This window comes from Dromiciops gliroides, chromosome 2 (genome assembly GCF_019393635.1).
Source record: "Dromiciops gliroides isolate mDroGli1 chromosome 2, mDroGli1.pri, whole genome shotgun sequence".
NCBI lineage: Eukaryota > Metazoa > Chordata > Mammalia > Microbiotheria > Microbiotheriidae > Dromiciops > Dromiciops gliroides.
Window position 1 is genome coordinate 214,989,584 of NC_057862.1, and position 12,739 is coordinate 215,002,322.

Genomic DNA, 12,739 nt, shown 5'->3' on the forward strand with positions numbered 1-12,739 from the left:
GTAGGCACTTAATAACTGATTTGATTGACTTCAGGACTGGGACCGACCTTATGAGCAACAAAGTAGGTGTCTTGCAAATAGCACAGTCTATTGATTTGAATTGAATTGTTGGAGGCTCGGTCCAATTCTTCTTTGTAGTTCCCAAGACAATTACCCTCAACCTGGTTTAGCCCAAGATGGTTTAATGGCCTCTGTGCATGCTTCAGTCACAGGGGAGACTTGGGTGACAGGAGGATACCAAAGGTGGATGAGCAGCCCCGAAAAGGGTTCAGCAAGCCCTCATAGCAGAGGTGCTAGTTCTCCCTGAACACCTCAAACACCCACTGGCACACAGTAGATGCTTAATAAATGTTTATTGAACTCAATTGAATTGTTGCCTCCCCCATTAGACAGTAAGTTCCTTGAGGGCAGGGGATTGTCTTTGGCCTCCTTTTGTATCCCCAGGACTTTGCACAGTGCTTGGTACACTGTTATTGTTCAGTCCTGTCTGACTCTTCATGACCCCTCACATCATACTGTCTGTTCATGCAGTTTTCTTGGCAAAGATATTGGTTTGCCATTTCCTTCTCCAGTGGATTGAGGCAAACAGTGGTTAAGTGACTTGCTCAGGGTCACTCAGGTAGTTAAGAGTCTGAGCTGAATTTGAACTCAGGTCTTCCTGACTCCAGTCTCAGTGCTTTATTCACTGAGTCACCTAGCTGCCTCCTGCTTGGTAAATACCAGGTGCTTAATAAATGTTGATTGATTATGTCATGGACCCCTTTGGCAGTTTGGTGAAACCTATGGATTCCTTCTCACAGGAATGTTTTTAAATGCATATATTAAAATACAGAGGAATAAAAAGGGAACGAATTTTACTGAAATAAATTTATCAAAATTTTTAAAACTAAACGCCATCCAAGTTCACGTACTCCCCATGACCTGTGAACTCCAGGTTAGGAACCTCTGGGACGTTTGCTATCACACCTTTGACCTCTCTCCTCGCCCCTCCCAGACCTCCTCCTTCTCCCCCCAGGCGCCCCGCCGGGTCTCGGGCCGGCGCTGCGGTCCCGCCCCTGGCCGGCAGGGGTCGCTGTCCGGGCCGGCGCCAGGGCCGCCGCTCTCCCCGCCCGCCCCCCGCCCCCTGCGCTCCGCTCCGCTACGCCGCGGAGCCGGGAGCCCGGAGCGGGAGCCGGGAGCCCGCGGCGGCGGCGGCGGCGGCGGCGGCGTCTGGGCCTGCGGGGCCGGGGCCGGGGAGCCCGGGGCCCGAGGCCCGACGCCCGAGATGGCGACCAAGAAGGCGGGCTCGCGGCTGGAGACGGAGATCGAGCGCTGCCGCTCCGAGTGCCAGTGGGAGCGGATCCCCGAGCTCTGCAAGCAGCTGTCGGCCAAGCTCATCGCCAACGGTGCGGCTGCGGGCGGGGGGCCGGGGCCGGGCCGGGCCGGGCGGGGAGGCCCCTCAGCCCAGGCCGGGCAGGGCCCCACAGCGCCCGAGGCTGGAGAGCGGGCGGGGACCGGAGGGGGGGGGGAGCAGCAGGGCCGGCGGGGGGAGGGGGGGTCGTGGGGGACTGGAAGTCTGTGCATGGGGGGGGGGGTCGTGGGGAGTGAGTGCATGGGGGGTCACATAGGGAGACCGGGAATGTGTGCTTGGGGAATAACAGGAGTTTGTGCATGGCGGCGGGGGGGGGGGTGTCACAGGAGTGTTTGCATGGGGGGGGTGATGGAGAGCATGCATGGGGAGGTCATAGGAGTGTGGTATGGGGGAGCGGTCACGGGATGTGTACATGGGAGGTCACAGGGGAGTAGGGAGTGTGTGTGCATACGGGGGTCACACAAGGGGAGACAGGGAGTGTGCATGTTCGGGTCCCATAGGAAGTGTGTGCATGGGGGGTAGGGGAGAAAGGGAGGGTGCATGGGAAGTTACACAGGGAGTGTGTGCATGATGGGGGTCACAGAGCATGGGGGGCACCAGGAGACAAGGAGTGTATATGTAGAAGGGTCACCCAGGGAGTAAGGGAATGTGTATGTGTGTGTGTGTGTTCGAGGGTCATACAGGGAGACAGGAAGTATGTGTGAATGGGAGGTCACACAGGGAGACATGGCCTTGTGCATGGGAGCATGAGCATCACACGAGAAGCATGAGCATGGAGGGGGTCACAGGGAAGTAGGGCTGTGTGCACAGCAGAGTCACTCAGGAAGACAGGGAGTGTGTACATCAAGGAGTGTTCATGGGGGTCATGGGCAGTGGGCTTGGGGGTCACTGGGAGTCAAGGGATGTGTAAGTGGAAAAGTATGCTTAGGGGATGGTCATAGGGATGCTGGGATTTTGAGCAAGAGTATTATGGGTGTGTGCATGAAAAGCACTGGGAGTCAAGGAGTGTTCAAGGGTGACAGGGAAACAAGGAGTGTGTTTTTGAGGGAATCACAGGAATGTATAGAAGAAGAGGTCACAGGGAGTCAGTGAGCAAGGGATCACAGGAAATAGCGGTGTGTATTTATTTGGGTGTCATAGGGAGTCTTTCATATTTTGATTCTGGGTACCATGTTTTAGAACAGATACTCACAAGCTGGTACCATAGATTTGCAGACAGGTTGGTAAAGGGATGAGAGAATATACCATAGGAGGATCCACTGAAGGAAGGAGGGAGGCTCAGCCTAAAGAAGAGAGGACTGGGGTGCAGTAGCTGGGAGAGAGACATGAAAGCTAGCTTCAGGTTTCTGAAGGGCCGTCATGTGGAAGAGCAGTCAGACTTGTTCTGCTTGGTCCCAGAAGGCAAAACTAGGAACATTGAAGGGGTAAGACACGTTATAGGTTGAGGTTTGATGCCTGAAAAAACTTTCCAATAATTTTTTTTTGTTGTTTTTTTGGTGAGGCAATTGGGGTTAAATGACTTGCCCAGGGTTATGCAGCTAGTAATTGTCAAGTGTCTGAGGCCGGATTGGAACTCAGGTCCTCCTGACTCCAGGGCTGGTGCTCTATCCACTGCACCACCTAGCTGCCCCATAACTTTCCAATAATTAAAGCTAACCCAAAGCAGAACGGGCTTACTCAGGAGACAGTAAGTTCTTCTCTAGTCCATTAGTATCTATCTACTTAGTTGGGGAATGTTGTAGAGGGTAATCTTGGTCAAATATGGGATGGACTAGATGATTTTTTGAGTCTCTTCCAACTGTGATTCTGTGTGTGTGTGTGTGTGTGTGTGTAGGGGGCACACAGGCTGTGTGCATGGAGATAATTGGGAATCTAGACTTGTGCATGGTAGACTCATGGTATATGTATATGTGTCTAGCTGTGTGTATGGAGGTTTTGTTTCTAGGGCACAAGGAAGCAGGCTGTGTAGATGGCATTCACAATATTTGTATGGGTAACATAAGATATAAGGGTATGTGTGTGCTGTAATTATGCATGGTCACTGGTAGAGAGGTTTGCATGTGAGATCAGGCTGTTCACAAATTTCGTATCCTGGTTTCACTGAGAATTGACATCTGAGCTTCATAAGGATGCATATTGTATATTTAGGGGCTTATAGAGGTCACAGGGAAAGCTGAGTATATGCATTGGTCAGTGGTAGCTTTGAGTGTTCATGAAGGTTACTGGGAGGTCAAGGAATATATATAGATAAAGAAGGTCACTGAGAGGTCAGGGTATTTACGCATGAAGGATTCTGGGAGGCTATATGCATGGGGTGGGGATGGAGTTACTAGAAATGTAGAAACATATGAGACTCAGGCAACATATATAAAGGTCATAGGCCATGTGGAGGTTTTGTATGTAGGGGTTAGAGGGTGATGTGATAATTACAGGGAGTCAGGACCTTTGTATAGTAGATAGAACAAGTTAGGATTTGTATATGCTAGAAATCCAGAGTATGTGCAGGTTATGTACATAGACCACAGGAAATTAGGGTATTTATAGGTAGGGCCTGGGTCACAGTGTGACCAGAGTCAGAGTGTATATGACATTACAGAGAGTATGCATGGGGAGGGTCACTGAATCAGTATATATGCATGGTACAACATTATAGTCAGTACGTTGAATTCATGGGAGTGGGTCACAGGGAGTCAAGGTTGTATGCTTGGGGACTGGGTTACAGGGTGTCAAGGAACGTCTGTGAGGATTATAGGGAATTATAGTCTGTGTATGGAGTAGCCAGACTGTTTCAGAAGGTCACAGAGAATAAAGATGTGCTTGGGAGGGAGTGGTGCTTAGTTTATATATGTAGAGGCTGCATTATAAGATATCACAAGGGTTTGTAGATGGGAAGCTCAGGGAGTCAGGATATATTTGCATCAAGGCTGTGGAGAGACAAAAATGGACAGAGAGCCTTAGGACAACTAATATAATATAAGCCACTTATGTGGCTTTGAAAAATTGAGTGTCAGTAAGTGTTTATTAAGTGCTGACTATGTTCCAGGCATTGTGTTAAGTGCTGGGGTTACAAAGAGAGGCAAAGGACAGCCCCTGCTCTCCTGGCACTCACAGTCTAATGGGGGAGAGACAACATTCAAACAACTATATACAAACAAGTTATAGACAAGACCTAGTGTGTTTGCATAAGGGCTGAGGTTGGTATATAATACTTTGGAGGTTTGGTGTGGATTTCATGGTTAGTGTTGATGATAACTAAAAAATCGATTGGTTCAGGGGCAGCTAGGTGGCACAGTGGATAAAGCACTGGCCCTGGATTCAGGAGGACCTGAGTTCAAATCCAGCCTCAGACACTTGACACTTACTAGCTGTGTGACCCTGGGCAAGTCACTTAACCCTCATTGCCCTGCAAAAAAAAAAAATTGGTTGGTTCAGTTGGTAACTGAAAAGTTAGTTGAATTTATACTTGTTTCACTGGATTGACAGTCCATTTCCAGAACAAAGCTCTACATGGTCATATTTGCTTATGAAACAAGTATTTCTAATATTTGCAAGTCAGAATTATTTTTGGTTAGCGTGTGACTATTGCTCTAGGAAAGGACTGATCCATCCATTGCTTTTTACCCTTCTTTTCAGTCCTTAAAATGGTAGAGACCTCTAAGGGATTCATTCTGAGCTTCAGTGTTCTTCTCAAATAAGGCCTAGTGTCAGTGGCCTATTTCTTATTGTACAGTTCATTCTCCTGTGGTAAATTTTATTGATCAGGACCTGGATTTTATCCACTCTCACTCGTGGGGTTCATGTGTCAGCATATCTATAACCATAAAGCGGGTAGAGATGAAGTTAGAAGCCACTGAGTTTGGTTTGAAATGAAGTAGTACATTTTCTTGTTTGTGTGGCTAACAACTATCACAGTTACATAATACTACCTTACATTGATTGTATAGTGCTGGATAGTTTGCAGGACACTTTCACATTTGTGGTCTCATTTGATCAAGCCCTCTAGATCAAAGCTTCTTAAGCCGTGCGTTATAACCCAATATGGGGTTCCATAACTGAATGTGGGGGTCACAACAAATTTGCCAAAAGTAAAATGTCATGTTGACCTATTTTATATACCTGTATACCTGGCTCGTGTAAACATTTCTCAGGCGAAAAGGGGTCGGGCATGGAAAAAGTTTAAGAAGCTCTGCTCTAGGTAGGCAAGACACTGTTATTTCTGTTTTACTGGTAAGGAGACAGGTGCATGAATGACTTGCTGAGGATCACAAGGGTGGTCAAGTGGAAGAGTCAGGACGAGATCTTGGTTTCTTCTGACTCCTGGTCCATAGTTTTTTTTTTTTTTTTCACTGAAGGTTGGATGTTTTCTTCCTCTTAGGAAGAGAGGATCATGGAATCATGGGAGTGACCTTAAAGAACCTTAGGTCTACCTTTCCCATTTTATAGATAGGGTTCTTGAAACTCAGAAAACCCATGTGACTTCTGAAGTCACATGAGGGCAGCATCAGGATTTAACTCAAGACCTCTGACTATAAGTCTTATATGCAGTGGGATGAGTGTAAGACATGGAGTCAGAACACAGAGAAGAGAGAAAACTCTAGTCATTTAATTATACCATAATATCAACTCACATTTCCAGTGTTCTAAGTTTTATACTTTTTTTTTTAATTAAAATTTTTTTTGGGGGGCAGGGCAATGAGGGTTAAGTGACTTGCATAGGGTCACAGATAGTAAGTGTCAAGTGTCTGAGGCTGGATTTGAACACAGGTGCTCCTTAATCCAGGGCCAGTGCTTTATCCACTGTGCCACTTAGCTGCCCCCTACACTTTTCTCTAGTAACTCTGGGAGAGTAATACTAATGCAAGTATTGTTACTCTTGTTTTCCAGGGTCACACAGCTAGTAAGTGTCAAGTGTCTGAGACCGGATTTGAACTCAGGTCCTCCTGACTCCAGGGCCCGTGCTCTATCCACTGCGCCACCTAGCTGCCCCTTGTAGTGGTCTTTTTTAATATGATGAGTTTGCCTTTGATCATTTGATTCCATTAAGGAATCCAGGCAGAGGTCTGAAGAACTGAGAGGGCTAAATATAGTCCTAAAATAAACCTTTAAATTATCCCTGGACTTCTATTTTTACTGTGATTGTAGCCCCCTTAACCACGGCTGATGGGGAGGGGAAAGTTCCACCGGATGTCTCTATATTTGTATATGTGGGTTAGTGTGTTTCAAGGGCCATTAGCTGTTTGAACCAAAAAGGCTGCCTGGTAAACCTTTACTTTGATGGTAAAAGATCACAGGGGCTGGGAAAGATCAAAGAGATTGTTTAGTAAGATTAAAAAAAAAAAAAGACAACCCAAACCACCCCATCCCACCAATTAAATAAAAGCTATAGTTAGAGAGAAGCTAGTGGTAGAAGGAGGAGGTTATGAGGCAAAGGCAGCAAAACACAAGGCACGACTCAGCTGGCAGTAATTCTTCCCAACCTTATCAGTAAATACTTGTAGAACATGAAGGGTGAACCAGCCATCAGACTAAGGGCCTATTTTCCGTTTGAAGCAATCTTTTAAATTCTAATCACTTGCAACTTAAAATAAGGTAAAGGGATTTAAAGTCACCTAACTTCATAATTGTCTTAAAGGAATGCATAGCATTGCATTTAAAGGTGCTGTTAATACATAAGGGACCCTCTCAAAACAGCATTTATAACTGCTTCAATTGGGAAAGGATTGCTCTGCCCAGTCTCTATCACTATTGATTCTTTTTTTTTTTTTTAAATTTGTTTTTGTTTTTGTTTTTTGCAGGGCAATGAGGGTTAAGTGACTTGCCCAGGGTCACACAGCTAGTGTCAAGTGTCTGAGGCCGGATTTGAACTCAGGTACTCCTGAATCCAGGGCCGGTGCTTTACCACTGCGCCATCTAGCTGCCCCCTATTGATTTTTAATAATACATTGCTAATGATGTTCTAAGGCTTTCTCTTCACTATGTTTGAGACAAGTTGTTTAAACTAATTTTGTCAAGATTTAGATAGGTGCAGAAAAGTGCAGCTGAAAAGTGGAACCCAGGAATGGAAAAAATGATAGTTCTCTGCCCTCCCCCACCCACAACCCCCTCGCTGGTTCATTGACCCTTTTAGTTTCCCTTCCTCCAGCTTTTTCAAAGCAATAATTGTATGAAAGGCTAAAGTTAAATTATAGCTGATGCAGGATAAGGAAAATTAAAAAGAGTGGATAAAGACGAGAAAGCACTCAAGATTAATTGACTAGAGCAGGGATTGGCAGCCTTAAGGTGTGCTTGCCAGAGATGGCCATGGATATTTATTTGTGGGACACTAGCCTGTTGCTTGCTGCTTTGGCTCACTCTGTGTTGCTGATGAGAGCTGTCGCCACCCTCTGAAATTGTTAAAGAGTATTAACAACACACATTTGTATAGCAATTTGAAGTTTGCAAAGTGATTAGCTCACAACAGCCCTTTATATACACTGTACAAGTATCTTTATCTCCATTTTAGAGAGAAGGAGAGCTTTGTATGCATTGGAGCTGAACTTTAAACCCTGACTCCTGGTTTGGCTCTGTGTGTTAGAACTAAAAGATCTAGATAACTTAATCCAACACCATTTATAAGTAAGGAAACTGAGGTCCAGAAGCCTCAGATGGCCTGCTTAAGGTCACTTAACTGGTTATTATAGGTGTGGCTAGGGGGCAGCTAGGTGGTGCAGTGGGCAAAGCACGGGGCCTGGATTCAGGAGGACCTGAGTTCTAGCGAGTTCAAATCCAGCCTCAGACACTTGACACTTACTATCAGTGTGACCCTGGGCAAGTCATTTAACCTTCATTGCCCCACAGGGGGGAAAAATAGGTGTGGCTAAAACCTAGGTCTTATGACTCAAGTTTAGTGTTCTTTTGGCCATCCTCACTGTAGGTCAAGGAAGTGGGTTTAGAATGGAGAAGAGTATGCTTCCAGAGAGTCTCTTGGTATGGCCATCCCCCCTCAACTCCATCCTCAATTTGTATGAGTCAGGGTTCCCCATCCCCTTCTAGTAAATAGTTTCTACTTCACTCCTCCCAATAGAAAGAATCAGTAAGACTACCATGACTTTCTTTTCCTTGTCTGGATACTCTAGGAGTATAGAAGTTGACAATTTCACAAGTTCTCATTTGGGGGTTTTTCTTATTTTTCAATAGAAACAATGTTTTTCCCCTTAATATGTGTTCTATAGATATCAAGACTCTAATTTGTGTTTTTTTGTTGTTGTTTTCATTTCCTCTAGTAGTTTGTGAGTACTGGATCAGACTTAGATGGGCTCATGATTTTACTGATACACGTGATCTCTCCAACAATGCAGATTGAAACCCTTTTATGCCTTTCCATCCTGTTTAACTCTTGTCCATGACCTCCCAGAGATTCATCAAAGGGGAGCCACCTGACATGCTAAAGGCCTTCCTCAATTTCTCCTGACCAGTAAAACCTTCAGGCTATCTACTTCTTACCTCTCTCTTGCAACCTTACCAGCCTTTCTTTTTCCATCAAATATTTCCTTGATAGCTTCCTTTACTCTACCTCTTCAGGGTCCATAGCTGCTCAAAAGAGTTAGGCCTAGTTATCTATACAGGAAGAAGAACTATCATTGCAAGATTACCAAGACACATCTGTTTAGTATTTAACGTTATAGAAACCAATGTTGTATCCTTTTGAATCACTGAGTAGTCTCTAAAGAATTAAACATGAGGATCATACAGAGGGCAATGGGGAGGCATTTGGTGGGCGTAAGCAGGGTGTAATATATGTAACAAGCAAGACACTTATGAATCACTGCTTAAAAATCAATCATGTTTTAATTCATTAAATATAAAATAAGCTTATTATGAGCAGAACACAAAGAGAAGTGATATAGTAGTACTTACCCTCAGGGAGTAAACATGCACACAAATGAGTGTGATACAATATAATGTGTTAAGTGCAAATTAGGGATACAGATAGTGAAACAATTAAAAAAATGGGTAGGGGTAGATTAAAGAATCATAAATTTAAAGCTGGATGGGACCATGGAGTTCAAGTGCATCCTTCTCATTTGACAAATGAGCTAACAAAGCCCCAGAGAATCTTGGCTAATGGGATCAAGTGAGGCTTCAGGAGACAGTGGCCCCTGAGTAGGAGCCTTGAAAAGCTTCACGATCATCAGATTATAATTCTGGAGATGGAAGGTAGCTCAGTCCTCTCATCTTATACATGGTCCAGGAATCATAAGGGCCTTGCTCTAGGGTACCTAAGTAACAATCATCAACATTGGGATTTGAACAGGGCCTTTGATATTGGAGTTGGTGCTCTCCCCATTGAGCCAAGCTAGGTCGAGATTGAGGGGGCAGTACTTTTCAGGTCTTTCCTGAAGCTTGGAATTCACCATTATTAATGGTTCAGGTGTGTGGATTATTATAGTATCCATGGGTTCAGTTATCATCTCTATGCAGAAGACTCTCAGATCTAATTTTCTTTTTAAGCTTCAGTTCTACATCATCAACTGCCTGTTGGACATTTTGAACTGCATGTCCTGTAGGCATCCCATCATACAGAGTGCCCCCAAAGTCTTAGTGCAGGTTTAAGCTATGTAGCCTCAAAGACTTTTTTTTTTTTTGGCAGGGCAATGGGGGTTAAGTGACTTGCCTAGGGTCACACAGCCAGTAAGTGTCCAGTGTCTGAGGCTGGATTTGAACTCTGGTCCTCCTGAATCCAGGCTGGTGCTCTGTCCACTGTGCCACCTAGGTGCCCTCACCTCAGAGGCTTTTGGAATACCCTGTATTCTCCTCTTCTTTTCCTCCTGATCCTCCCTTCCTCTGCACTTCCCAAATAGTGTGGAGACCATTAGTTTCCTCCCAGGTTCTCAGCCATGATGCTGTTCTCCACTTCTTATCCTCCACTCGTCCACATAGCCACCACTCTGCCTGAAGCCTTCATCATTTTGTGACTGGATTATTGAAGTAGCCTTTTATTCTTTCTCCCTGTCTCTCCTCATTCCAGTCCATCCTCTGTGCAGCTACTAAAGTGATTTTCCTAAAGCACAGATCTAACCACGTTCCCCCTGTTTAATAAACTTCTGGAGTTCTCAGATCCTAAAGTATTCCACACCCTCACACGCCTTATCTTCTTGTCATCTTGGATCTGAACTTAGGTCTTCCTGAATCCAGGGCTGGTGCTCTATCCACTGTACCACCTCGCTGCCCCCCCCCCCCAACTATATAATTCTTAAGGTCCCTCCCACCTCTACAATCTATGATCTTCGTAGTCCAATTTGACAGGAGTGAAGAGTGCTCGAAGGAAAACTCCATCATGGAAGGTAGATTGTGGAGGGTCTTCTAAGACGGGACCAGAAGTTTGGTTGTTATCTTATCTGCACTCTGTGACCCAGTGACACTGGCCTCCTTGCTGTTCCTTGCACAATGTACTTCATCTCTTGACTGACGTGCCCCATGCATGGCATGCTCTCCCTCTTCATTTCTGCTTCTTGGCTCCCCTGGCTTCCTTCACATTCCCTTCTACAGGAAGTCTTTCCTTATCTCTCTTTAGCCAGAGCTCTCCCTGTCTCTGTTGATAATTTCCAGTTAATCCTTTATAGCTTTTGTGTGCTTAGTTCTTTCATGTTGGCTCCTTCATTAGATGGTGAGCTCCTTGAGAGCAGGGACTGGCTTCTACCTTTCTTTCCATCCCCAGTGGTTAGTGCAGTGCCTGGCCCATAGCAGCTGCTTAATAAATGTTTATTGACTGAGTGACATGCAGTTTGGAGCAGTATGGAGGACTTTTTTTTTTTTTTTGCAGGGCAATGGGGGTTAAGTGACTTGCCCAGGGTCACACAGCTAGTAAGTGTCAAGTGTCTGAGGCCGGATTTGAACTCAGGTCCTCCTGAATCCAGGGCCGGTGCTTTATCCACTGCGCCACCTAGCTGTCCCCAGTATGGAGGATTTTTGATCCAGGAAGTGACTTAATTAGACTTGATTGCTGGAGTAACCATGATGGGTGGATTGGAGAGAGAAGAGACTATAGGAAGGAGACTAGATAGAAAGATTTACATTCTCAACTTTTGTCTCTTTAGGAAGGAGGCAAGGAGAACGCATTAGTATAGAACATGATAGACTGGTGGCTTTCTACGGGTGTTGAGCTGTTAGCAAATTTAGTGAAGGAGCAGACATTTTGAGATTGAAGTATAGGTTTTGTACATAGTTCTCACTATTAGATGTTATGATTTGTTTTCTGTTATTTATTTAGAAATATAATGATAAGATCTGCTGTCTAGACTCAGGGGGCAAAGGTGCTGTGCCATCCCCCTCTTCACCAAGGAGCCCCTCTGCTATGGACTCAAGGATGTGGTGACCACGTTTAGTTCCTCCACCTTTCTTTTAGGTGGTCAGATTTTCTGTCTCTGTGTCCTTGCTGTGACACCCTGTAGACAAATGACTAGATTAGGTTTGATTTATGTCTAGTCTCCCATAAGGGGGAAAGTAGAAAGGTGCTTGTTGTATAAAAATGAATTAGATATGAAACAGCTGTTTATTTCCTCTACACAAAAGAAGTGCTCAATGCAGAGAAGACTCACAAGTGTACATCGACAGAAAGACTTGAAGTAGGATTTGGTAAAATAATTACTGTCATACTCTTCCAAGAGGTTGAGACCCAGAACTATCAAAACAAACAGCACTTGGTGAGATTGCTGAATACACATTTTACATTTCACCTAGGCTCTCTACTGTCCAAACAACTCTCTTTAGGCCTGTGCTTTCTGGCAAGCCAGGTGAGGGCTTGGGCTCTGATCAGTGGTCATCTTCTCAAAATTGGAAAAATTCCTTGTCTACCAGTCTGCATTGAGCAGTGGACTGAGGATCTCCAGATCTCTTCAACTCTCAGGTGTCTCCAAGCCTGGATGCTTCCATCTCAGGATTGATACTGCTTTTGGAAGGAAAACAAGGCAGGAGAGAGCCAGAAACCCAGGCTCAGACTTTTCTAGTTTAGCCCCCTGTTGTCACCGCCACTTGGGAAGAGTTATCAGGCTGCAGCAGCAACTTTTCCTTCCCCATCCTTCTGAGGATACATGCTGATAGACTTGACATGATCTGATGGGAAGAAAGAGAAAGAGTCTGAGGGGGGGTTACTTTGTTTTAAAGATCCGCTGACCAATAAAGTGATTGCTTTGTCATTACAAGGAACCGAAGTCCTTCAGGACTGAGCTTTTTCCATGGAGGTGGAAAGGGCACAGGCTTAGCACTGTGTGGTATATTCCTGTCCATCCTCTGCTACATGAGAATGATTATCTGAAATAGGGAGGCTGTTTCTGCTCAGAGGCTAAGGTTTTCACATATTCTAGTAAAAAGATCGGAAAGTTTCTGTTTTTTCTTTCTCCCCAGCTGGGC

General features: G+C 45.2%; 1 protein-coding gene across 1 annotated transcript in view; it reads left to right on the forward strand.

The window, feature by feature from the left end:
- The first annotated feature begins 1,162 nt into the window (after window positions 1–1,162).
- Window positions 1,163–12,739, forward strand: part of TTC7B (tetratricopeptide repeat domain 7B) — a 334,803-nt gene continuing 323,226 nt past the window's right edge. The window contains 1 exon segment of the mRNA XM_043985520.1: window positions 1,163–1,385. Within this exon segment, the coding sequence (XP_043841455.1) occupies window positions 1,265–1,385 (121 nt within the window). The 5' untranslated portion in view covers window positions 1,163–1,264.